Source organism: Anomaloglossus baeobatrachus, unplaced genomic scaffold (assembly GCF_048569485.1).
Source record: "Anomaloglossus baeobatrachus isolate aAnoBae1 unplaced genomic scaffold, aAnoBae1.hap1 Scaffold_3292, whole genome shotgun sequence".
NCBI lineage: Eukaryota > Metazoa > Chordata > Amphibia > Anura > Aromobatidae > Anomaloglossus > Anomaloglossus baeobatrachus.
Genome location: NW_027442676.1, coordinates 40,105 through 63,095, shown reverse-complemented (window position 1 = coordinate 63,095; position 22,991 = coordinate 40,105). Strand labels below are relative to the sequence as shown.

Sequence of the window (22,991 nt, the reverse complement as noted above, 5' to 3'; positions counted from 1 at the left end):
CCCGCCCTGTCCTCTGTTCCCCCCCCCCCGCCCTGTCCTCTGTTTCCCCCCCCCCCGCCCTGTCCTCTGTTTCCCCCCCCCCGCCCCTGTCCTCTGTTTCCCCCCCCCCCCCCGCCCTGTCCTCTGTTTCCCCCCCCCCCCGCCCTGTCCTCTGTTTCCCCCCCCCGCTCTGTCCTCTGTTTCCCCCCCCCCCGCCCTGTCCTCTGTTTCCCCCCCCCCGCCCTGTCCTCTGTTCCCCCCCCGCCCTGTCCTCTGTTTCCCCCCCCCGCCCTGTCCTCTCTCCCACCCCCCCCGCCCTGTCCTCTGCTCCTCTCCCACCCCCCCCGCCCTGTCCTCTGCTCCTCTCCACCCCCCTCGCCCTTGTCCTCTGCTCCTCTCCCACCCCCCTCGCCCTTGTCCTCTGCTCCTCTCCCACCCCCTCGCCCTTGTCCTCTGCTCCTCTCCCACCCCCCTCGCCCTTGTCCTCTGCTCCTCTCCCACCCCCCCTCGCCCTTGTCCTCTGCTCCTCTCCCACCCCCCTCGCCCTTGTCCTCTGCTCCTCTCCCACCCCCTCGCCCTTGTCCTCTGCTCCTCTCCCACCCCCCTCGCCCTTGTCCTCAGCGCTGTGCCCACGGCCCTTCTGTAACTCTTCTTCACTGTAGGACAGTTCGCTTCTGGGACCTGGAGAAGTTTCAGTCGGTGGGCTGCATGGAGGGAGACACCACGCCGCTCAGGTGAGGACCCTCAGCCGGGCTCGGCCCCATCTCCCAGGAGCGGGGGCAGGATTTGCACCTTCCTTCTATTTGCGGGTGCTGACACTGACGGTTGGGTGGGAGGGTCGGTCCGGATCGGCTGGTGGTCTCTACATGCGGTTCTGCTCTGCAGGTCCATCGTGTTCAGTGGTGACGGCGGCTGCCTGTTCTGCGGGGGCCGGGACGCTCTGCGGGTTTATGGCTGGGAGCCGGAGCGCTGCTTTGATACGATCCCGGTGTCGTGGGGTAAAGTGTGTGACTTGTCCATCTGCGGCAGCCAGCTGGTGAGTGGCCCCGGGCTGCGGTGAGGGCCCGCGCCCCCACACACCCCCCACGCTTCCTCACGTGTCCTTCCCTGCAGATCGGCGTCTCCTGCTTCCAGTCCAATGTCTCCTCGTTTGTGGTTGATCTAAATCGTGTGAAAATGACTGGATCCGGATCCCAGGGATCTGTCCCAAAGAAATGCCCGTCACTCAGCCCCTTCCCTCAGGATCATCCTTAAGGCGTAACTACGAGCGGCCATCTACCACCTGTACAAAGCCAAAAAGGTGAGGGCCACCCCCAAAGCCCCCCGCCGCCTCCCCCTCCCCCACACGTGAGGATAATGCTGTCGCTTTCTTAGGGTCAGCCCCACCAGTGATGACGAGGAGAAGGAGTCACAAGCCGAGATCCAGAATGCCGAGGATTACAAGGAGATCTTCCAGGCCAAGAACGCCATCTGTAAGTGCAGCCATCGCCTGCGCACCGCGCCGCGCAACGTGTACAGATCTCACCCTATCTCTCCCCCGCAGCACGGACGCCCCCGCGGAACAGCGAACCATTCCCGGCCCCCCTGGAGGACGGTAAGATCAGCCGCACAGAGGAGAGGACCATCCTCACTGGTGGGGTCTCCTCCTCACACTGGGGGGTGTCTGTCCTCACTGGTGGGGTCTCCTCCTCACACTGGGGGGTGTCTGTCCTCACTGGTGGGGTCTCCTCCTCCTCACACTGGGGGTGTCTGTCCTCACTGGTGGGGTCTCCTCCTCCTCACACTGGGGCTGTCTGTCCTCACTGGTGGGGTCTCCTCCTCCTCACACTGGGGGGTGTCTGTCCTCACTGCTGGGGTGTCCTCCTCCTCACACTGGGGGTGTCTGTCCTCACTGTGGAGTCTCCTCCGCCTCACACTGGGGGTGTCTGTCCTCACTGGTGGAGTCTCCTCCTCCTCACACTGGGGTGTCTGTCCTCACTGGTGGGGTCTCCTCCTCACACTGGGGGGTGTCTGTCCTCACTGGTGGGGTCTCCTCCTCCTCACACGGGGGCTGTCTGTCCTCACTGGTGGAGTCTCCTCCTCACACTGGGGGGTGTCTGTCCTCACTGGTGGGGTCTCCTCCTCACACTGGGGGGTGTCTGTCCTCACTGGTGGGGTCTCCTCCTCACACTGGTGGGTGTCTCTCCTCACTGGTGGAGTCTCCTCCTCCTCACACTGGGGGTGTCTGTCCTCACTGGTGGGGTCTCCTCCTCCTCACACTGGGGGTGTCTGTCCTCACTGGTGGAGTCTCCTCCTCCTCACACTGGGGGTGTCTGTCCTCACTGGTGGGGTCTCCTCCTCCTCACACTGGGGGTGTCTGTCCTCACTGGTGGGGTCTCCTCCTCCTCACACTGGGGGTGTCTGTCCTCACTGGTGGGGTCTCCTCCTCACACTGGGGGGTGTCTGTCCTCACTGGTGGGGTCTCCTCACACTGGGGGGTGTCTGTCCTCACTGGTGGGGTCTCCTCCTCACACTGGTGGGTGTCTCTCCTCACTGGTGGAGTCTCCTCCTCCTCACACTGGGGGTGTCTGTCCTCACTGGTGGGGTCTCCTCCTCCTCACACTGGGGGTGTCTGTCCTCACTGGTGGAGTCTCCTCCTCCTCACACTGGGGGTGTCTGTCCTCACTGGTGGGGTCTCCTCCTCCTCACACTGGGGGTGTCTGTCCTCACTGGTGGGGTCTCCTCCTCCTCACACTGGGGGGGTGTCTGTCCTCACTGGTGGGGTCTCCTCCTCACACTGGGGGTGTCTGTCCTCACTGGTGGGGTCTCCTCCTCCTCACACTGGGGGCTGTCTGTCCTCACTGGTGGGGTCTCCTCCTCACACTGGGGGCTGTCTGTCCTCACTGGTGGGGTCTCCTCCTCACACTGGGGGTGTCTGTCCTCACTGGTGGAGTCTCCTCCTCCTCACACTGGGGATGGTGTCTGTCCTTACTGGTGGAGTCTCTTCCTCACACTGGGGGGTGTCTGTCCTCACTGGTGGGGTCTCCTCCTCCTCACACTGGGGGGGTGTCTGTCCTCACTGGTGGAGTCTCCTCCTCACACTGGGGGGGGTGTCTGTCCTCACTGGTGGGGTCTCCTCCTCACACTGGGGGGGGTGTCTGTCCTCACTGGTGGGGTCTCCTCCTCCTCACACTGGGGGGGGTGTCTGTCCTCACTGGTGGGGTCTCCTCCTCACACTGGGGGGGGGTGTCTGTCCTCACTGGTGGGGTCTCCTCCTCCTCACACTGGGGGGGGGTGTCTGTCCTCACTGGTGGAGTCTCCTCCTCACACTGGGGGGGGTGTCTGTCCTCACTGGTGGGGTCTCCTCCTCACACTGGGGGGGGTGTCTGTCCTCACTGGTGGAGTCTCCTCCTCACACTGGGGGGGGTGTCTGTCCTCACTGGTGGGGTCTCCTCCTCCTCACACTGGGGGGGGGTGTCTGTCCTCACTGGTGGAGTCTCCTCCTCACACTGGGGGGGGTGTCTGTCCTCACTGGTGGGGTCTCCTCCTCCTCACACTGGGGGGGGGGGTGTCTGTCCTCCCTGGTGGAGTCTCCTCCTCACACTGGGGGGGGTGTCTGTCCCTCACTGGTGGGGTCTCCTCCTCACACTGGGGGGGGTGTCTGTCCTCACTGGTGGGGTCTCCTCCTCCTCACACTCGGGGTGTCTGTCCTCACTGGTGGGGTCTCCTCCTCCTCACACTGGGGGTGTCTGTCCTCACTGGTGGAGTCTCCTCCCTCACACTGGGGGGGGTGTCTGTCCTCACTGGTGGGGTCTCCTCCTCACACTGGGGGGGGGGTCTGTCCTCACTGGTGGGGTCTCCTCCTCCTCACACTGGGGGTGTCTGTCCTCACTGGTGGGGTCTCCTCCTCCTCACACTGGGGGTGTCTGTCCTCACTGGTGGGGTCTCCTCCTCACACTGGGGGGGGTGTCTGTCCTCACTGGTGGGGTCTCCTCCTCACACTGGGGGGTGTCTGTCCTCACTGGTGGAGTCTCCTCCTCACACTGGGGGGGTGTCTGTCCTCACTGGTGGGGTCTCCTCCTCACACTGGGGGGGTGTCTGTCCTCACTGGTGGGGTCTCCTCCTCCTCACACTGGGGGGGTGTCTGGTTGTGATGTGAGACCTCTTTTAATGTCCTGGTCAGATGTAGATCAGTAGTTTGGGGTCCAGGCGCTTTGTGTGGCCCCTTCATATTTTATATCGCAGCGCCCCTCGCACAGTCTTTATTTTGTATCCGCAGACTCCACTGTGATGAAGGACACAGTTCCTGCAGCGCCGGAGGCCATTACTCCTGTGCCCACCACCAAGAAAAATGTATGTACTGTTCTGTATGAATGTTGCAGGCTGGGGTCAAGCTGGGCTCTGGCGGCTGGAGGTCGGGTTGGGCTCTGGCGGCTGGGGGTGGGCTCTGGGAGCTGGGGGTCGGGTTGGGCTCTGGGGGTGGGCTCTGGCAGCTGAGCTGGGGGTCGTTGTTGGGTTCTGGCAGCTGGGGGTCGGGTTGGGCTCTGGCGGCTGGGGGTCGGGTTGGGCTCTGGGGGGTGGGCTCTGGCAGCTGAGCTGGGGGTCGTTGTTGGCTCTGGCAGCTGGGGGTCGGGTTGGGCTCTGGCAGCTGGGGGGTGAGAGTGGGCTTTGGCAGCTGGGAGTCGGTTGGGCTCTGGCAGCTGGGGATCGGGTTGGGCTCTGGCGGCTGGGGGGGAGAGTGGGCTCTGGGGGTGGGCACTGGTGGCTGGGCAGTCGGGTTGGGCTCTGCAGCTGAAGGTGAGAGTGGGCTCTGGCGACTGGGGAGTCGGGGGTGGGCTCTGGCGGTGAGAGTGGGCTCTGGGGTTGGGCTCTAGCACCTGGGGAGTCGGGTTGGGCTCTGGCGGCTGGGGAGTCGGGTTGGGCTCTGGCGGCTGGGGAGTCGGGTTGGGCTCTGGCGGCTGGGGAGTCGGGTTGGGCTTTGGCGGCTGGGGAGTCGGGTTGGGCACTGGCGGCTGGGGAGTCGGGTTGGGCCCTGGTGACTTTGGGTTGGGTTGGCTCTGGCAGCTGGGGGTGGACCCTGGTGGCTATCCAGAAAAAGGTAAACTCGCTCTTCTCTGTAGATGTGCCTCTCCTGTAGGCGGCGCTCTTCTCTGTAGATGTGTCTCCCCTGTAGGTGGTGCTCTTCTCTGCAGGTGTCGTTCTTCTCTGCAGGTGTCGTTCTTCTCTGCAGGTGTCGTTCTTCTCTGCAGGTGTCGTTCTTCTCTGCAGGTGTCGTTCTTCTCTGCAGGTGTCGTTCTTCTCTGCAGGTGTCGTTCTTCTCTGCAGGTGTCGTTCTTCTCTGCAGGCGTCGTTCTTCTTCTCTGCAGGTGTCGTCGTTCGTCTTCTCTGCAGGCGTTGTCGTTCTTCTTCTCTGCAGGCGTCGTCGTTCTTCTTCTCTGCAGGCGTCGTCGTTCTTCTTCTCTGCAGGCGTCGTCGTTCTTCTTCTCTGCAGGCGTCGTCGTTCTTCTTCTCTGCAGGCGTCGTCGTTCTTCTTCTCTGCAGGCGTCGTTCTTCTTCTCTGCAGGCGGCGTTCTTCTTCTCTGCAGGCGGCGTTCTTCTTCTCTGCAGGCGGCGTTCTCTTCTCTGCAGGCGGCGTTCTTCTTCTCTGCAGGCGGCGTTCTTCTCTGCAGGCGGCGTTCTCTCTGCAGGCGGCGTTCTTCTCTGCAGGCGGCGTTCTCTGCAGGCGGCGTTCTTCTTCTCTGCAGGCGGCGTTCTTCTTCTCTGCAGGCGGCGTTCTTCTTCTCTGCAGGCGGCGTTCTTCTTCTCTGCAGGCGGCGTTCTTCTTCTCTGCAGGCGGCGTTCTTCTCTGCAGGCGGCGTTCTTCTCTGCAGGCGGCGTTCTTCTCTGCAGGCGGCGTTCTTCTCTGCAGGCGGCATTCTTCTCTGAAGGCGGCGTCGTTCTTCTTCTCTGCAGGCGGCGTCGTTCTTCTTCTCTGCAGGCGGCGTCGTTCTTCTTCTCTGCAGGCGGCGTCGTTCTTCTTCTCTGCAGGCGTCGTCGTTCTTCTTCTCTGCAGGCGTCGTCGTTCTTCTTCTCTGCAGGCGGCGTCGTTCTTCTCTGCAGGCGGCGTCGTTCTTCTTCTCTGCAGGCGGCGTCGTTCTTCTTCTCTGCAGGCGTCGTTCTTCTCTGCAGGCGTCGTTCTTCTTCTCTGCAGGCGGCGTTCTTCTCTGCAGGCGGCGTTCTTCTTCTTCTCTGCAGGCGGCGTCCTCTGCAGGTGGCGTCGTTCTTCTTCTCTGCAGGCGTCGTTCTTCTTCTCTGCAGGCGCCGTTCTTCTCTGCAGGCGCCGTCGTTCTTCTCTGCAGGCGTCGTTCTTCTTCTCTGCAGGCGGCGTTCTTCTTCTCTGCAGGCGGCGTTCTTCTCTGCAGGCGTCGTCGTTCTTCTTCTCTGCAGGCGTCGTTCTTCTCTGCAGGCGGCGGCGTTCTTCTTCTCTGCAGGCGTCGTTCTTCTCTGCAGGCGGCGTCGTTCTTCTTCTCTGCAGGCGTCGTTCTTCTTCTCTGCAGGCGTCGTTCTTCTTCTCTGCAGGCGTCGTTCTTCTTCTCTGCAGGCGGCGTTCTTCTTCTCTGCAGGCGTCGTTCTTCTTCTCTGCAGGCGGCGTTCTTCTTCTCTGCAGGCGGCGTCCTTCTTCTCTGCAGGCGTCGTTCTTCTTCTCTGCAGGCGGCGTTCTTCTTCTCTGCAGGCGGCGTTCTTCTTCTCTGCAGGCGTCGTTCTTCTTCTCTGCAGGCGGCGTTCTTCTTCTCTGCAGGCGTCGCTCTTCTCTGTGGACCTGTCTCCCCTGTAGGCGGCACTATTCTGTGACCGTGGCCTCCATCTTTGCACTTCGCTCTGTTTTCTTCCACTCTGTAGTGTGAACAGTTGCAGAGACCTCCAGTGGCGGCTTCTACACCCAGTTTGTGTCCGGACCCCCCAGCCGCCCCAGCTGTGTCCAGTAACCCCCCGGTTATATCCGCTGCACGGAATGAGCCCATTGGTCTTAAAGTGGCAGACTTTCTCCCGGTAAGTGGGGTTGTGATGGGGGATGGGCCTGAGTTTTGGGCAGAAGCTCTTAGTTTCTTCCTGCAGGTTCTGAAGGGCTCGTCCCCAGGAGAGATGGTGGATGAAGAAGCCGTGTGCCAGATCCGCAAAGGCCATGACACCATGTGCATGGTGCTGACCAGCCGCAAGCGCAACCTGGACACCGTGCGGGCCGTGTGGAGCACGGGGGACGTGAAGGTAAGAGCCTGTGCATGCGCTGTGCCGGCACACGGGGGCGCTCTCAGCACAGACCCGGTCCTATGCATGCTCTGTGCCGGCACACGGGGGCGCTCTCAGCACAGACCCAGTCCTATGCATGCTCTGTGCCGGCACACGTGGGCGCTCTCAGCACAGACCCGGTCCTATGTATGCTCTGTGCCGGCACACGGGGGCGCTCTCAGCACAGACCCAGTCCTATGCATGCTCTGTGCCGGCACACGGGGGCGCTCTCAGCACAGACCCGGTCCTATGTATGCTCTGTGCCGGCACACGGGGGCGCTCTCAGCACAGACCCGGTCCTGTGCATGCTCTGTGCCGCCACACGGGGGCGCTCTCAGCACAGACCCGGTCCTATGCATGCTCTGTGCCGGCACACGGGGGCGCTCTCAGCACAGACCCGGTCCTATGTATGCTCTGTGCCGGCACACGGGGGCGCTCTCAGCACAGACCCGGTCCTGTGCATGCTCTGTGCCGCCACACGGGGGCGCTCTCAGCACAGACCCGGTCCTATGTATGCTCTGTGCCGGCACACGGGGGCGCTCTCAGCACAGACACAGACCCGGTCCTGTGCATGCTCTGTGCCGGCACACGGGGGCGCTCTCAGCACAGACCCGGTCCTGTGCATGCTCTGTGCCGGCACACGGGGGCGCTCTCAGCACAGACCCGGTCCTGTGCATGCTCTGTGCCGGCACACGGGGGTGCTCTCAGCACAGACACAGACCCGGTCCTGTGCATGCTCTGTGCCGGCACACGGGGGCGCTCTCAGCACAGACACAGACCCGGTCCTGTGCATGCTCTGTGCCGGCACACGGGGGCGCTCTCAGCACAGACCCGGTCCTGTGCATGCTCTGTGCCGGCACACGGGGGCGCTCTCAGCACAGACACAGACCCGGTCCTGTGCATGCTCTGTGCCGGCACACGGGGGCGCTCTCAGCACAGACCCGGTCCTGTGCATGCTCTGTGCCGGCACACGGGGGCGCTCTCAGCACAGACCCGGTCCTATGCATGCTCTGTGCCGGCACACGGGGGCGCTCTCAGCACAGATCTTTCTGTTGTAGACTTCCATGGACTCTGCTGTGGCCGTTAACGATCTCTCTGTGGTTGTGGATCTTCTAAACATCATCAACCAGAAAGCGTAAGTGTCCGGCTGCTGTCACTGCTGCCCTGATGGCTTCTGCCACTGACGACGGCCTCCTCTTGCCTCAGGTCTCTGTGGAAGCTGGATCTCTGCCTGACCGTATTGCCTCAAATTGACAAACTGCTGCAAAGCAAGTACGAGAGGTGAGTGGAGCGGCTGCCGTGGTGCCGCCCTGCCCCCGCTGTGGGCCGTGGTGCCGCCCTGCCCCCGCTGTGGGCCGTGGTGCCGCCCTGCCCCCGCTGTGGGCCGTGGTGCCGCCCTGCCCCCGCTGTGGGCCGTGGTGCCGCCCTGCCCCCGCTGTGGGCCGTGGTGCCGCCCTGCCCCCGCTGTGGGCCGTGGTGCCGCCCTGCCTCCGCTGTGGGCCGTGGTGCCGCCCTGCCTCCGCTGTGGGCCGTGGTGCCGCCCTGCCTCCGCTGTGGGCCGTGGTGCCGCCCTGCCTCCGCTGTGGGCCGTGGTGCCGCCCTGCCTCCGCTGTGGGCCGTGGTGCCGCCCTGCCTCCGCTGTGGGCCGTGGTGCCGCCCTGCCTCCGCTGTGGGCCGTGGTGCCGCCCTGCCTCCGCTGTGGGCCGTGGTGCCGCCCTGTCCCCGCTGTGGGCCGTGGTGCCGCCCTGTCCCCGCTGTGGGCCGTGGTGCCGCCCTGTCCCCGCTGTGGGCCGTGGTGCCGCCCTGTCCCCGCTGTGGGCCGTGGTGCCGCCCTGTCTCCGCTGTGGGCCGTGGTGCCGCCCTGTCTCCGCTGTGGGCCGTGGTGCCGCCCTGTCTCCGCTGTGGGCCGTGGTGCCGCCCTGTCTCCGCTGTGGGCCGTGGTGCCGCCCTGTCTCCGCTGTGGGCCGTGGTGCCGCCCTGCCCCCGCTGAGGGCCGTGGTGCCGCCCTGCCCCCGCTGTGGGCCGTGGTGCCGCCCTGCCTCCGCTGTGGGCCGTGGTGCCGCCCTGCCTCCGCTGTGGGCCGTGGTGCCGCCCTGCCTCCGCTGTGGGCCGTGGTGCCGCCCTGTCCCCGCTGTGGGCCGTGGTGCCGCCCTGTCCCCGCTGTGGGCCGTGGTGCCGCCCTGTCCCCGCTGTGGGCCGTGGTGCCGCCCTGTCTCCGCTGTGGGCCGTGGTGCCGCCGTGTCTCCGCTGTGGGCCGTGGTGCCGCCCTGTCTCCGCTGTGGGCCGTGGTGCCGCCCTGTCTCCGCTGTGGGCCGTGGTGCCGCCCTGTCTCCGCTGTGGGCCGTGGTGCCGCCCTGTCTCCGCTGTGGGCCGTGGTGCCGCCGTGTCTCCGCTGTGGGCCGTGGTGCCGCCCTGTCCCCGCTGTGGGCCGTGGTGCCGCCCTGTCTCCGCTGTGGGCCGTGGTGCCGCCCTGTCTCCGCTGTGGGCCGTGGTGCCGCCCTGTCTCCGCTGAGGGCCGTGGTGCCGCCCTGCCCCCGCTGAGGGCCGTGGTGCCGCCCTGCCCCCACTGAATGTTTTCTTCCTGACTTCACAGCTATGTACACACCGGCTGCGTCTCTCTCAAGCTTCTCCTGCAGAGGTTCCTGCCGCTGATCTCAGAGACTCTGTCTGCACCACCCTCCGTAGGTGTGGATATCACACGCGAGGAAAGGTGAGCGGGGGGATGTGCATGTGATTGCACGCTGGGGCATGTGTGTGCGTGCATGTGTCCATGTGTGCGTGCTGAGGCGTGTGTGCGAGCGAGCACCGCTCTAGGGGCGTGTGCGCGTGTATATGTGCGCATGCGTCTGTGTGCATGTGTGCGCACTGAGGCGGGTGCTTACGTGGCCTCTGCTGCTGCCGCCGCCGTCACTCATGGTCTCTCATGGCTGATGAAGTGTAAGCTGTGTTACAAGCAGCTGCGGGTCCTGCACGTGCTGAGGCCTGGGCCTGCTGGGGTGTGTGCGTGTGCCCGCTGGGGTGTGTGCGTGTGCCCGCTGGGATGAGTGTGTGTGTGCCCACTTGGCGTGGGTGTGTGTCTGCTGGGGTGTGTGTGTGCCCACTTGGCGTGGGGTGGGTGTGTGTGGGAGCGTGCCGCCGCCACAGTCACTCATGGTCTTCTCCGCAGGCTGATGAAGTGTAAGCTGTGTTACAAGCAGCTGCGGGTCCTGCACGCGCTGGTGAGCGGTCGGGCGGCACAGAGTGGTCGATATGGGAGCGCCTTCCGGGAGCTGCAGCTGCTCATGTCCGGTCTGGACTGATGATCCGGTGTAAGGCGGTGGACGCTTCTTCCTGAGGTGACTTTGGCCTGAGTGGTCCGGTTGGAGGCAGCGTCTCTGTGAGACGGCGCTGGTCACGGCGGTGGCGCTGGTCACGGCAGTGGTACTGCTGGCGTCTGTCCGCCTCGTGCAGTCTCTCTCTTTAGTGTCTCTTCATGTTACAATTAAACAAGTGTCATATTTGCACAACTCGTCCACTTTCTGATGCTGTGAAGAAAGACGCGAACACCGCGAGCGTCCGTATAAAACTCTGTAATAAACTGTATATTGTCAGAAGTATATCTACAAATGTTCATATACACAAGCAGTGAGCAAAGGGTTAATATAACCAGCTAATTCTAAGAGCTGCTCCAGTAATCTGCTGCCGGGTGCCATCTTCTGCACTGAATGGGTGGAGGGCCGATCTGCCGTTAGGAGGGGGGGATTGGGGGCCGATCTGCTGCCATCAGGAGGGGGCATGGAGGGCCGATCTGCTGCCATCAGGAGGGGGCATGGAGGGCCGATCTGCTGCCATCAGGAGGGAGCATGGAGGGCCGATCTGCCATCAGGAGGGAGCATGGAGGGCCGATCTGCTGCCATCAGGAGGGGGAGATTGGGGGCCGATCTGCTGCCATCAGGAGGGGGGGATTGAGGGCCGATCTGCTGCTGTCAGGGGCAATGGAGGGCTGATCTGTTGCTGTTAGGCTGATCTACCCTGGATGTGAGGGGCTTGATCCATTCCTGTTAGGGTGGGGTGATCCACTGCAATCAGGGAGGGCCAATCCGCTGTCGCACTGTAGACAAAATAAGAATCTTGGTTAGTGTCCTTCGGCAATACACAAGGTGCGCGGCCTGGATCTGAGGGGAATGTCTGCCAGTGCCGTGGAGTCAGTATAAAATGGAGCGACTCCTATAATATATAATACATGGGGCCCAGCGTTCAGTGCAGAATGTGATGAAGATGTTTCCATAAGAATTTGGGAAGTTGTGAAATATAAATGTCTGTCCTGTTCATGATCGGAGGAGCTCGCCTTTTTAATGGAGATGAATCTGGGCCACACTTCATGTACTTTCAGTAGTGAAGCTCCTCTACTGATCGGAAGAGCTCGGCTTTTAGTGGAGATGAATCTGGGCTGCACTTCATGTACTCTCTCAGTAGTGAAGCTCCTCTACTGATCGGAGGAGTTCGGCTTTTAGTGGAGATGAATCTGGGCTGCACTTCATGTACTCGCTCAGTAGTGAAGCTCCTCTACTGATCGGAGGAGCTCGCCTTTTTAATGGAGATGAATCTGGGCCACACTTCATGTACTTTCAGTAGTGAAGCTCCTCTACTGATCGGAAGAGCTCGGCTTTTAGTGGAGATGAATCTGGGCTGCACTTCATGTACTCTCTCAGTAGTGAAGCTCCTCTACTGATCGGAGGAGCTCAGCTTTTAGTGGAGATGAATCTGGGCTGCACTTCATGTACTCGCTCAGTAGTGAAGCTCCTCTACTGATCGCAGGAGCTCAGCTTTTAGTGGAGATGAATCTGGGCTGCACTTCATGTACTCTCTCAGTAGTGAAGCTCCTCTACTGATCGGAGGAGTTCGGCTTTTAGTGGAGATGAATCTGGGCTGCACTTCATGTACTCGCTCAGTAGTGAAGCTCCTCTACTGATCGGAGGAGCTCGGCTTTTAGTGGAGATGAATCTGGGCTGCACTTCATGTACTCGCTCAGTAGTGAAGCTCCTCTACTGATCGGAGGAGCTCGGCTTTTAGTGGAGATGAATCTGGGCTGCACTTCATGTACTCTCAGTAGTGAAGCTCCTCTACTGATCGGAGGAGCTCGGCTTTTAGTGGAGATGAATCTGGGCTGCACTTCATGTACTCTCAGTAGTGAAGCTCCTCTACTGATCGGAAGAGCTCGGCTTTTAATGGAGATGAATCTGGGCTGCACTTCATGTACTCTCAGTAGTGAAGCTCCTCTACTGATCGGAAGAGCTCGGCTTTTAGTGGAGATGAATCTGGGCTGCACTTCATGTACTCGCTCAGTAGTGAAGCTCCTCTACTGATCGGAAGAGCTCGGCTTTTAGTGGAGATGAATCTGGGCTGCACTTCATGTACTCGCTCAGTAGTGAAGCTCCTCTACTGTTCGGAGAAGCTCGGCTTTTAGTGGAGATGAATCTGGGCTGCACTTCATGTACTCGCTCAGTAGTGAAGCTCCTCTACTGATCGGAGAAGCTCTGCTTTTAGTGGAGATGAATCTGTGCTGCACTTCATGTACTCGCTCAGTAGTGAAGCTCCTCTACTGATCGGAGGAGCTCAGCTTTTAGTGGAGATGAATCTGGGCTGCACTTCATGTACTCTCAGTAGTGAAGCTCCTCTACTGATCGGAGAAGCTCTGCTTTTAGTGGAGATGAATCTGGGCTGCACTTCATATACTCGCTCAGTAGTGAAGCTCCTCTACTGATCGGAGGAGCTCGGCTTTTAGTGGAGATGAATCTGGGCTGCACTTCATGTACTCGCTCAGTAGTGAAGCTCCTCTACTGATCGGAGGAGCTCGGCTTTTAGTGGAGATGAATCTGGGCTGCACTTCATATACTCGCTCAGTAGTGAAGCTCCTCTACTGATCGGAGGAGCTCGGCTTTTAGTGGAGATGAATCTGGGCTGCACTTCATGTACTCTCTCAGTAGTGAAGCTCCTCTACTGATCGGGAGGAGCTCAGCTTTTAGTGGAGATGAATCTGGGCTGCACTTCATGTACTCGCTCAGTAGTGAAGCTCCTCTACTGATCGGAGGAGCTCGGCTTTTAGTGGAGATGATTCTGGGCTGCACTTCATGTACTCTCTCAGTAGTGAAGCTCCTCTACTGATCGGAGAAGCTCGGCTTTTAGTGGAGATGAATCTGTGCTGCACTTCATGTACTCGCTCAGTAGTGAAGCTCCTCTACTGATCGGAGGAGCTCAGCTTTTAGTGGAGATGAATCTGTGCTGCACTTCATGTACTCGCTCAGTAGTGAAGCTCCTCTACTGATCGGAGGAGCTCGGCTTTTAGTGGAGATGAATCTGTGCTGCACTTCATGTACTCGCTCAGTAGTGAAGCTCCTCTACTGATCGGAGGAGCTCAGCTTTTAGTGGAGATGAATCTGGGCTGCACTTCATGTACTCTCTCAGTAGTGAAGCTCCTCTACTGATCGGAGGAGCTCGGCTTTTAGTGGAGATGAATCTGGGCTGCACTTCATGTACTCTCAGTAGTGAAGCTCCTCTACTGATCGGAGGAGCTCGGCTTTTAGTGGAGATGAATCTGGGCTGCACTTCATGTACTCTCTCAGTAGTGAAGCGCCTCTACTGATCGGAGAAGCTCGGCTTTTAGTGGAGATGAATCTGGGCTGCACTTCATGTACTCTCTCAGTAGTGAAGCTCCTCTACTGATCGGAGGAGCTCAGCTTTTAGTGGAGATGAATCTGTGCTGCACTTCATGTACTCGCTCAGTAGTGAAGCTCCTCTACTGATCGGATGAGCTCGGCTTTTAGTGGAGATGAATCTGGGCTGCACTTCATGTACTCGCTCAGTAGTGAAGCTCCTCTACTGTTCGGAGAAGCTCGGCTTTTAGTGGAGATGAATCTGGGCTGCACTTCATATACTCGCTCAGTAGTGAAGCTCCTCTACTGATCGGAGGAGCTCGGCTTTTAGTGGAGATGAATCTGGGCTGCACTTCATGTACTCTCTCAGTAGTGAAGCTCCTCTACTGATCGGAGAAGCTCGGCTTTTAGTGGAGATGAATCTGTGCTGCACTTCATGTACTCTCTCAGTAGTGAAGCTCCTCTACTGATCGGAGGAGCTCGGCTTTTAGTGGAGATGAATCTGGGCTGCACTTCATGTACTCTCTCAGTAGTGAAGCTCCTCTACTGATCGGGAGGAGCTCAGCTTTTAGTGGAGATGATTCTGGGCTGCACTTCATGTACTCTCTCAGTAGTGAAGCTCCTCTACTGATCGGAGAAGCTCGGCTTTTAGTGGAGATGAATCTGGGCTGCACTTCATGTACTCGCTCAGTAGTGAAGCTCCTCTACTGATCGGAGGAGCTCGGCTTTTAGTGGAGATGAATCTGGGCTGCACTTCATGTACTCTCTCAGTAGTGAAGCTCCTCTACTGATCGGAGGAGTTCGGCTTTTAGTGGAGATGAATCTGGGCTGCACTTCATGTACTCGCTCAGTAGTGAAGCTCCTCTACTGATCGCAGGAGCTCAGCTTTTAGTGGAGATGAATCTGGGCTGCACTTCATGAACTCGCTCAGTAGTGAAGCTCCTCTACTGATCGGAGGAGCTCGGCTTTTAGTGGAGATGAATCTGTGCTGCACTTCATGTACTCTCTCAGTAGTGAAGCTCCTCTACTGATCGGAGGAGTTCGGCTTTTAGTGGAGATGAATCTGGGCTGCACTTCATGTACTCTCTCAGTAGTGAAGCTCCTCTACTGATCGGGAGGAGCTCAGCTTTTAGTGGAGATGAATCTGGGCTGCACTTCATGTACTCGCTCAGTAGTGAAGCTCCTCTACTGATCGGAGGAGCTCGGCTTTTAGTGGAGATGATTCTGGGCTGCACTTCATGTACTCTCTCAGTAGTGAAGCTCCTCTACTGATCGGAGAAGCTCGGCTTTTAGTGGAGATGAATCTGGGCTGCACTTCATGTACTCTCTCAGTAGTGAAGCTCCTCTACTGATCGGAGGAGCTTGGCTTTTAGTGGAGATGAATCTGGGCTGCACTTCATGTACTCGCTCAGTAGTGAAGCTCCTCTACTGATCGGAGGAGCTCGGCTTTTAGTGGAGATGAATCTGGGCTGCACTTCATGTACTCGCTCAGTAGTGAAGCTCCTCTACTGATCGGAGGAGCTCGGCTTTTAGTGGAGATGAATCTGGGCTGCACTTCATGTACTCTCTCAGTAGTGAAGCTCCTCTACTGATCGGAGGAGCTCGGCTTTTAGTGGAGATGAATCTGGGCTGCACTTCATGTACTCGCTCAGTAGTGAAGCTCCTCTACTGATCGCAGGAGCTCAGCTTTTAGTGGAGATGAATCTGGGCTGCACTTCATGAACTCGCTCAGTAGTGAAGCTCCTCTACTGATCGGAGGAGCTCGGCTTTTAGTGGAGATGAATCTGTGCTGCACTTCATGTACTCTCTCAGTAGTGAAGCTCCTCTACTGATCGGAGGAGCTCGGCTTTTAGTGGAGATGAATCTGGGCTGCACTTCATGTACTCTCTCAGTAGTGAAGCTCCTCTACTGATCGGAGGAGCTCGGCTTTTAGTGGAGATGAATCTGTGCTGCACTTCATGTACTCTCTCAGTAGTGAAGCTCCTCTACTGATCGGAGGAGCTCGGCTTTTAGTGGAGATGAATCTGGGCTGCACTTCATGTACTCTCAGTAGTGAAGCTCCTCTACTGATCGGAAGAGCTCGGCTTTTAGTGGAGATGAATCTGGGCTGCACTTCATGTACTCGCTCAGTAGTGAAGCTCCTCTACTGATCGGAGGAGCTCGGCTTTTAGTGGAGATGAATCTGGGCTGCACTTCATGTACTCGCTCAGTAGTGAAGCTCCTCTACTGATCGCAGGAGCTCAGCTTTTAGTGGAGATGAATCTGGGCTGCACTTCATGTACTCGCTCAGTAGTGAAGCTCCTCTACTGATCGGAGGAGCTCGGCTTTTAGTGGAGATGAATCTGGGCTGCACTTCATGTACTCGCTCAGTAGTGAAGCTCCTCTACTGATCGGAGGAGCTCGGCTTTTAGTGGAGATGAATCTGGGCTGCACTTCATGTACTCTCTCAGTAGTGAAGCTCCTCTACTGATCGCAGGAGCTCAGCTTTTAGTGGAGATGAATCTGGGCTGCACTTCATGTACTCGCTCAGTAGTGAAGCTCCTCTACTGATCGGAGGAGCTCGGCTTTTAGTGGAGATGAATCTGGGCTGCACTTCATGTACTCGCTCAGTAGTGAAGCTCCTCTACTGATCGCAGGAGCTCAGCTTTTAGTGGAGATGAATCTGGGCTGCACTTCATGTACTCGCTCAGTAGTGAAGCTCCTCTACTGATCGGAGGAGCTCGGCTTTTAGTGGAGATGAATCTGGGCTGCACTTCATGTACTCGCTCAGTAGTGAAGCTCCTCTACTGATCGGAGGAGCTCGGCTTTTAGTGGAGATGAATCTGGGCTGCACTTCATGTACTCGCTCAGTAGTGAAGCTCCTCTACTGATCGGAGGAGCTCGGCTTTTAGTGGAGATGAATCTGGGCTGCACTTCATGTACTCGCTCAGTAGTGAAGCTCCTCTACAGATCGGAGGAGCTCAGCTTTTAATGGAGATGAATCTGGGCTGCACTTAATGTACTCTCTCAGTAGTGAAGCTCCTCTACTGATCGATGGTTTGGTTTACCGACTCCACAGCCCTCCCCGGGGCACTTATCAGCCGTGTGTCCCCTACAATGAGGCGGCTCTTTGTACCTGAGGCCGGCAGCTTCTTACGCATAGATGATGGTCTTGCTCCACGTGGAGAGGGGCTGTCACTCTGGAGAAGAGGAGAAATGACTGATTTCACATGTCAGACGCATATGTGCTGCCGGCGGTGTGAGTGGCAGCACTGGAGAGGCCTCCTGTCTACTGCCGCCTCCTGACCCCCGAGTCATGGACCTACCTCTGAACTCTCGGTTCCCGCTGTCGGCAGATGCTCAATTTTCCTGTTTGGGATCCCCAGCTCCACAGATCGGACTCTATCCCCGAACCGTAAGGAACACAGAGACTCGTTCATGTTCTGCTCAACTGGTGCCACCTGTATATAAGTATAAAGGTTGGTACATACAGCCCACCACGTCCCTGATCATGATGGCTTATGCTAGAGAGGCCCGTCAGAGGCCATGTCAGATGGCGTTGGAAGGCTCCTCACCCCAGATGGGGCTTTTTTCGGGGTTATGGTCATTGTGATGGTTCATTGTGAGTAAAGTACAGTGGAACCTTGCTTAACGAGTAACCCAGTTAACGAGAATTTCACTTAACAAGCAAGGCTTTCTGTAAATTTTTAACTGTTTACGAGAAAGCCTTGCTGTACGAGCAAAATACTCACCGCACACACTTCCGGTTCCGTCCATCCACCGCGCTCTGTCCCGCTCTTGCAGTCCACACAAACACACACACGCACGCACATACAGTATTATGCTCACCTTACCTTCCGTTCCATCGCCGGCCTCATGGTTCTTGTAGTTCGCTGGTACGCCACGAGGATTCCTCCCTCGTCGCGATGAACTACAGGACCCAGGAGGCCGGCGATGGAGCGGAAGGTAAGGTGAGCATAATATGTGTACCTTCCGTTCCATCGCCGGCCTCCTGGGTCTTGTAGTTCGCCGCTCCACTCCAGGATGTGTATCGGCAAGCATAGCAACGAGGCAGGAACTTCCACCGTCAGACGCTACTCAAAGGCAGCGCGCTGGCCAATCAGAGGCAAGCGGCTCCTGCCTTTGACGTCAGCGCTCTGGGTGCGGAAGTTCCTCGTCGTGATGGTTACCAGATACACAGCCCGTACTAGCGAACAGCAAGTCCCAGCAGACTGGCGATGGAACGTAATGTAATGTGAGCATAATATGTGCATGCGTATTTGTGCATGTGTGGAATGATAGAATAGGGGACCAGGATGGGACATTTAACAACTTGTGGAAGAAATCGTCTGCATTGTAATGACTTCCTATGGGAAATCTTGCTTTGCTGAACGCATAACTTGGTTAACAAGCACAGTCCCAGAACGGATTGTTCTCGTTAACCAAGGTTCCACTGTATATGGTGGCATCACCGATTGTATGTGGACTAGGCAGCGTGTTCAGATAGTGTAAGCTCTAGTATGAACGTCGGGCTTCACTTCTTGGGGACATGTGAGCCACTTGTACAGAGACTGTGGGTTCCTGGCCTATGTGCATTTTAGGGCCTGGAATCGGCTTCTGTTGCCATCTGGACTTTCAGAGTGGAGATGTTATTACCTGAAGGAGCAGCAGCGCTTTCCCATCCCGGCTCAGTGCTTCCTGCAGCAGATACGTGAGCTTGGAGTTGCGGTATGGAACGTAGGTTTGTTGGGATCGCAGGGCTGAGAAGACGTCACCCAGAGCAGATAAGGAGCGGTTGATGCATTGCGCCTCCCGCAAACGATCTCCTGCCGCTCCTGACCGTGACACCCGCTCTGATCCTGCCAAGTCCACCAGGTAGAGCTTTCCTGATGAGGAGACCAGTCTGTTACGCCATGATGACCTCCTGTTGGAGGGTAGCACCTCACCACCTGGTCGTCACTCACCTGTTGTACATATTCCTGTGCTGGTCTCTCTCCCCTTGGCCGACAGGATGAGGAGGGCGTGGGAGCGGGAGCTGTGGGTGTTAAGATTGGTGTGTTCTGTGGCTCGCTGTTTGCGTCCAAGCTCCAGAATCTGGAAGGGAGGATTGGACATGATCTATACATGTGGCTTCAAAAGTACCGTGGCTCTGCCACCAGCGTACCTGCCACCTCACCTTATTTATATCCAGCATGTTCCTCACACTGTGCTTCGTCAGGCCTGGCACATACAGCTCCCCAGCGCCCCCCGGAGCCATCTTTATATCTAGAGAGCTGTGGCTATCAGAGCCCAGCAGATCCCTACGGTCAAAAAGAAGGGTTAGAAGAAGATGGAAGCCACAGAATGTGAGTATAGTGAGAACTGATATAGAGAGCAGATACAGAGAGAAGACCTCAACGGAGAGCGAATGTAGAGAGCACAAGGAAGCCACAGAAAGCGGGTAAAGCAGACGGCCGAAGAGACCTGATACAGAAAGAAGTCTGCCACAAAGAGCGAAGGCGGCCAGAAAGTGGGAGAAGAGCCGATGACCAGAGAGGGAGAGCCAATGACCACAGAGAGAGGATACAGAAAGTAGCTGGCTGCAGCAAGCGCATACAGAAAGAAGGTGGCTGCAGCAAGCGCATACAGAAAGAAGGCTGCCACAGAATGCCGGGGGACAGCAGTCGGACGCAGAGACCTGATACAGAACAAAGAGCGAAGGTGGCCAGAAAGTGGGGGGAGAGCCAATGACCACAGAGAGAGGATGCAGAAAGTAGCTGGCTGCAGCAAGCGGATACAGAAAGAAGGCTGACACAGAATGCCGGGGGAGAGCAGTCAGCCGCAGAGAGCTGATACAGTAAGAAGTCTGCCACAAAGAGCAAAGGCAGCCAGAAAGTGGGGGGAGAACCGATGACCATAGAAAGAGGATACAGAAAGAAGCTGGCTGCAGCGAGCGGATACAGAAAGAAGGCAGATACAGAAAAAAGGCAGCCATAAAGAGAAGGCGGCCAGAGAGCCGGAGTTGAGCAGACTGACCGAGAGGAGACCACCACAGGAAGCGGATACAGAGAGAAGACCGTAACGGAAAGCATATGTAGAGTACAAATATAGCGAAGGCGGCCACAGAAAGTTGGGGGTCAGCAGACTGCCAAAGAGACCTGATACAGAAAGAAGGTGGCCAGAGAGCGGGGGAAGAGCAGACAGCCACAGAGGGCAGATACAGAAAGAAGGCGGCCAGAAACCATGGAGAGAGCAGACAGCCACAGAGGGCAGATACAGAAAGAAGGCGGCCAGAAACCATGGAGTGAGCAGGCAGCCACAGAGGGCAGATACAGAAAGAAGGCGGCCAGAAAGCATGGAGAGAGCAGACAGCCACAGAGGGCAGATACAGAAAGAAGGTGGCCAGAAAGCATGGAGAGAGCAGACAGCCACAGAGGGCAGATACAGAAAGAAGGCGGCCAGAAAGCGTGGAGAGAGCAGACAGCCACAGAGGGCAGATACAGAAAGAAGGCGGCCAGAAACCATGGAGTGAGCAGGAAGCCACAGAGGGCAGATACAGAAAGAAGGCGGACAGAAAGCGTGGAGAGAGCAGACAGCCACAGAGGGCAGATACAGAAAGAAGGCGGCCAGAAACCATGGAGAGAGCAGACAGCCACAGAGGGCAGATACAGAAAGAAGGCGGCCAGAAACCATGGAGTGAGCAGGTAGCCACAGAGGGCAGATACAGAAAGAAGGCGGACAGAAAGCGTGGAGAGAGCAGACAGCCACAGAGGGCAGATACAGAAAGAAGGCGGCCAGAAACCATGGAGTGAGCAGGAAGCCACAGAGGGCAGATACAGAAAGAAGGCGGACAGAAAGCGTGGAGAGAGCAGACAGCCACAGAGGGCAGATACAGAAAGAAGGCGGCCAGAAACCGTGGAGTGAGCAGGCAGCCACAGAGGGCAGATACAGAAAGAAGGCGGCCAGAAAGCATGGAGAGAGCAGGCAGCCACAGAGGGCAGATACAGAAAGAAGGCGGCCAGAAAGCATGGAGAGAGCAGACAGCCACAGAGGGCAGATACAGAAAGAAGGCGGCCAGAAAGCATGGAGAGAGCAGACAGCCACAGAGGGCAGATACAGAAAGAAGGCGGCCAGAAAGCGTGGAGAGAGCAGACAGCCACAGAGGGCAGATACAGAAAGAAGGCGGCCAGAAAGCGTGGAGAGAGCAGACAGCCACAGAGGGCAGATACAGAAAGAAGGCGGCCAGAAACTATGGAGAGAGCAGGCAGCCACAGAGGGAAGATACAGAAAGAAGGCGGCCAGAAAGCGTGGAGAGAGCAGACAGCCACAGAGGGCAGATACAGAAAGAAGGCGGCCAGAAACCATGGAGTGAGCAGGCAGCCACAGAGGGCAGATACAGAAAGAAGGCGGCCAGAAAGCATGGAGAGAGCAGACAGCCACAGAGGGCAGATACAGAAAGAAGGCGGACAGAAACCATGGAGTGAGCAGGAAGCCACAGAGGGCAGATACAGAAAGAAGGCGGCCAGAAACCATGGAGTGAGCAGGCAGCCACAGAGGGCAGATACAGAAAGAAGGCGGCCAGAAACCATGGAGTGAGCAGGCAGCCACAGAGGGAAGATACAGAAAGAAGGCGGCCAGAAAGCATGGAGAGAGCAGACAGCCACAGAGGGCAGATACAGAAAGAAGGTGGCCGGAAACCATGGAGTGAGCAGGCAGCCACAGAGGGCAGATACAGAAAGAAGGTGGCCAGAAACCATGGAGAGAGCAGGCAGCCAGAAAGCGTGGAGAGAGCAGACAGCCACAGAGGGCAGATACAGAAAGAAGGCGGCCAGAAAGCGTGGAGAGAGCAGACAGCCACAGAGGGCAGATACAGAAAGAAGGCGGCCAGAAACCATGGAGTGAGCAGGCAGCCACAGAGGGCAGATACAGAAAGAAGGCGGCCAGAAAGCATGGAGAGAGCAGGCAGCCACAGAGGGCAGATACAGAAAGAAGGCGGACAGAAACCATGGAGTGAGCAGGAAGCCACAGAGGGCAGATACAGAAAGAAGGCGGCCAGAAACCATGGAGTGAGCAGGCAGCCACAGAGGGCAGATACAGAAAGAAGGCGGCCAGAAACCATGGAGTGAGCAGGCAGCCACAGAGGGAAGATACAGAAAGAAGGCGGCCAGAAAGCATGGAGAGAGCAGACAGCCACAGAGGGCAGATACAGAAAGAAGGTGGCCGGAAACCATGGAGTGAGCAGGCAGCCACAGAGGGCAGATACAGAAAGAAGGCGGCCAGAAACCATGGAGTGAGCAGGCAGCCACAGAGGGCAGATACAGAAAGAAGACGGCCAGAAAGCATGGAGAGAGCAGGCAGCCACAGAGGGCAGATACAGAAAGAAGGTGGCCAGAAAGCATGGAAAGAGCAGATACAGAAAGAAGGCAGATACAGAAAGAAGGTGGCCAGAAACCATGGAGAGAGTAGGCAGCCACAGAGGGAAGATACAGAAAGAAGGTGGCCAGAAACCATGGAGAGAGCAGGCAGCCACAGAGGGAAGATACAGAAAGAAGACAGCCAGAAACCATGGAAAGAGCAGATACAGAAAGAAGGTGGCTAGAAACCATGGAGAGAGCAGGCAGCCACAGAGAGTAGATATAGAAAGAAGGTGGCTAGAAACCATGGAGAGAGCAGGCAGCCACAGAGGGAAGATACAGAAAGAAGACAGCCAGAAACCATGGAAAGAGCAGATACAGAAAGAAGGTGGCTAGAAACCATGGAGAGAGCAGGCAGCCACAGAGAGTAGATATAGAAAGAAGGTGGCTAGAAACCATGGAGAGAGCAGACAGCCACAGAGGGAAGATACAGAAAGAAGGCGGCCAGAAACCATGGAGAGAGTAGGCAGCCACAGAGGGCAGATACAGAAAGAAGGCGGCCAGAAACCATGGAGAGAGCAGGCAGCCACAGAGGGCAGATACAGAAAGAAGGCGGCCAGAAACCATGGAGAGAGCAGGCAGCCACAGAGGGCAGATACAGAAAGAAGGCGGCCAGAAACCATGGAGAGAGCAGACAGCCAGAGGGCAAATACAGAAAGAAGGCGGACGGAGAGCAGGGGAAGAGCAGATACAGAAAGAAGGCGGCCAGAAAGCGTGGAGAGAGCAGACAGCCACAGAGGGCAGATACAGAAAGAAGGCGGCC

General features: G+C 57.9%; 2 protein-coding genes across 3 annotated transcripts in view; one reads left to right on the top strand and one right to left on the bottom strand.

Annotated features, from left to right (window-relative positions):
• Positions 1-639: 639 nt before the first annotated feature.
• Positions 640-10,730, top strand: KATNB1 (katanin regulatory subunit B1; the record flags this gene model as incomplete). The annotated part of the gene is given in 13 exon segments (XM_075332443.1): positions 640-713; positions 865-1,015; positions 1,093-1,180; positions 1,183-1,279; positions 1,354-1,451; positions 1,523-1,573; positions 4,238-4,311; positions 6,838-6,987; positions 7,054-7,203; positions 8,283-8,359; positions 8,431-8,505; positions 9,818-9,934; positions 10,391-10,730. Coding segments are annotated over 13 exon segments (1,335 nt in total), but the record flags the coding sequence as incomplete, so codon positions are not given.
• A 52-nt stretch (positions 10,731-10,782) lies between these two features.
• The window catches only part of LOC142270523 (kinesin-like protein KIFC3), a 51,941-nt gene continuing 39,732 nt past the window's right edge, over positions 10,783-22,991 (bottom strand). For both annotated transcript variants that reach the window (XM_075332441.1, XM_075332442.1), the window contains 6 exons: positions 19,012-19,135; positions 18,800-18,929; positions 18,492-18,721; positions 17,162-17,296; positions 16,972-17,035; positions 10,783-11,314 (listed from right to left, as the gene is read on the bottom strand). In XM_075332441.1, the coding sequence (XP_075188556.1) occupies positions 11,289-11,314; positions 16,972-17,035; positions 17,162-17,296; positions 18,492-18,721; positions 18,800-18,929; positions 19,012-19,135 (709 nt within the window). In that variant the 3' untranslated portion in view covers positions 10,783-11,288. The remainder of the gene's footprint in view (positions 11,315-16,971; positions 17,036-17,161; positions 17,297-18,491; positions 18,722-18,799; positions 18,930-19,011; positions 19,136-22,991) is intronic.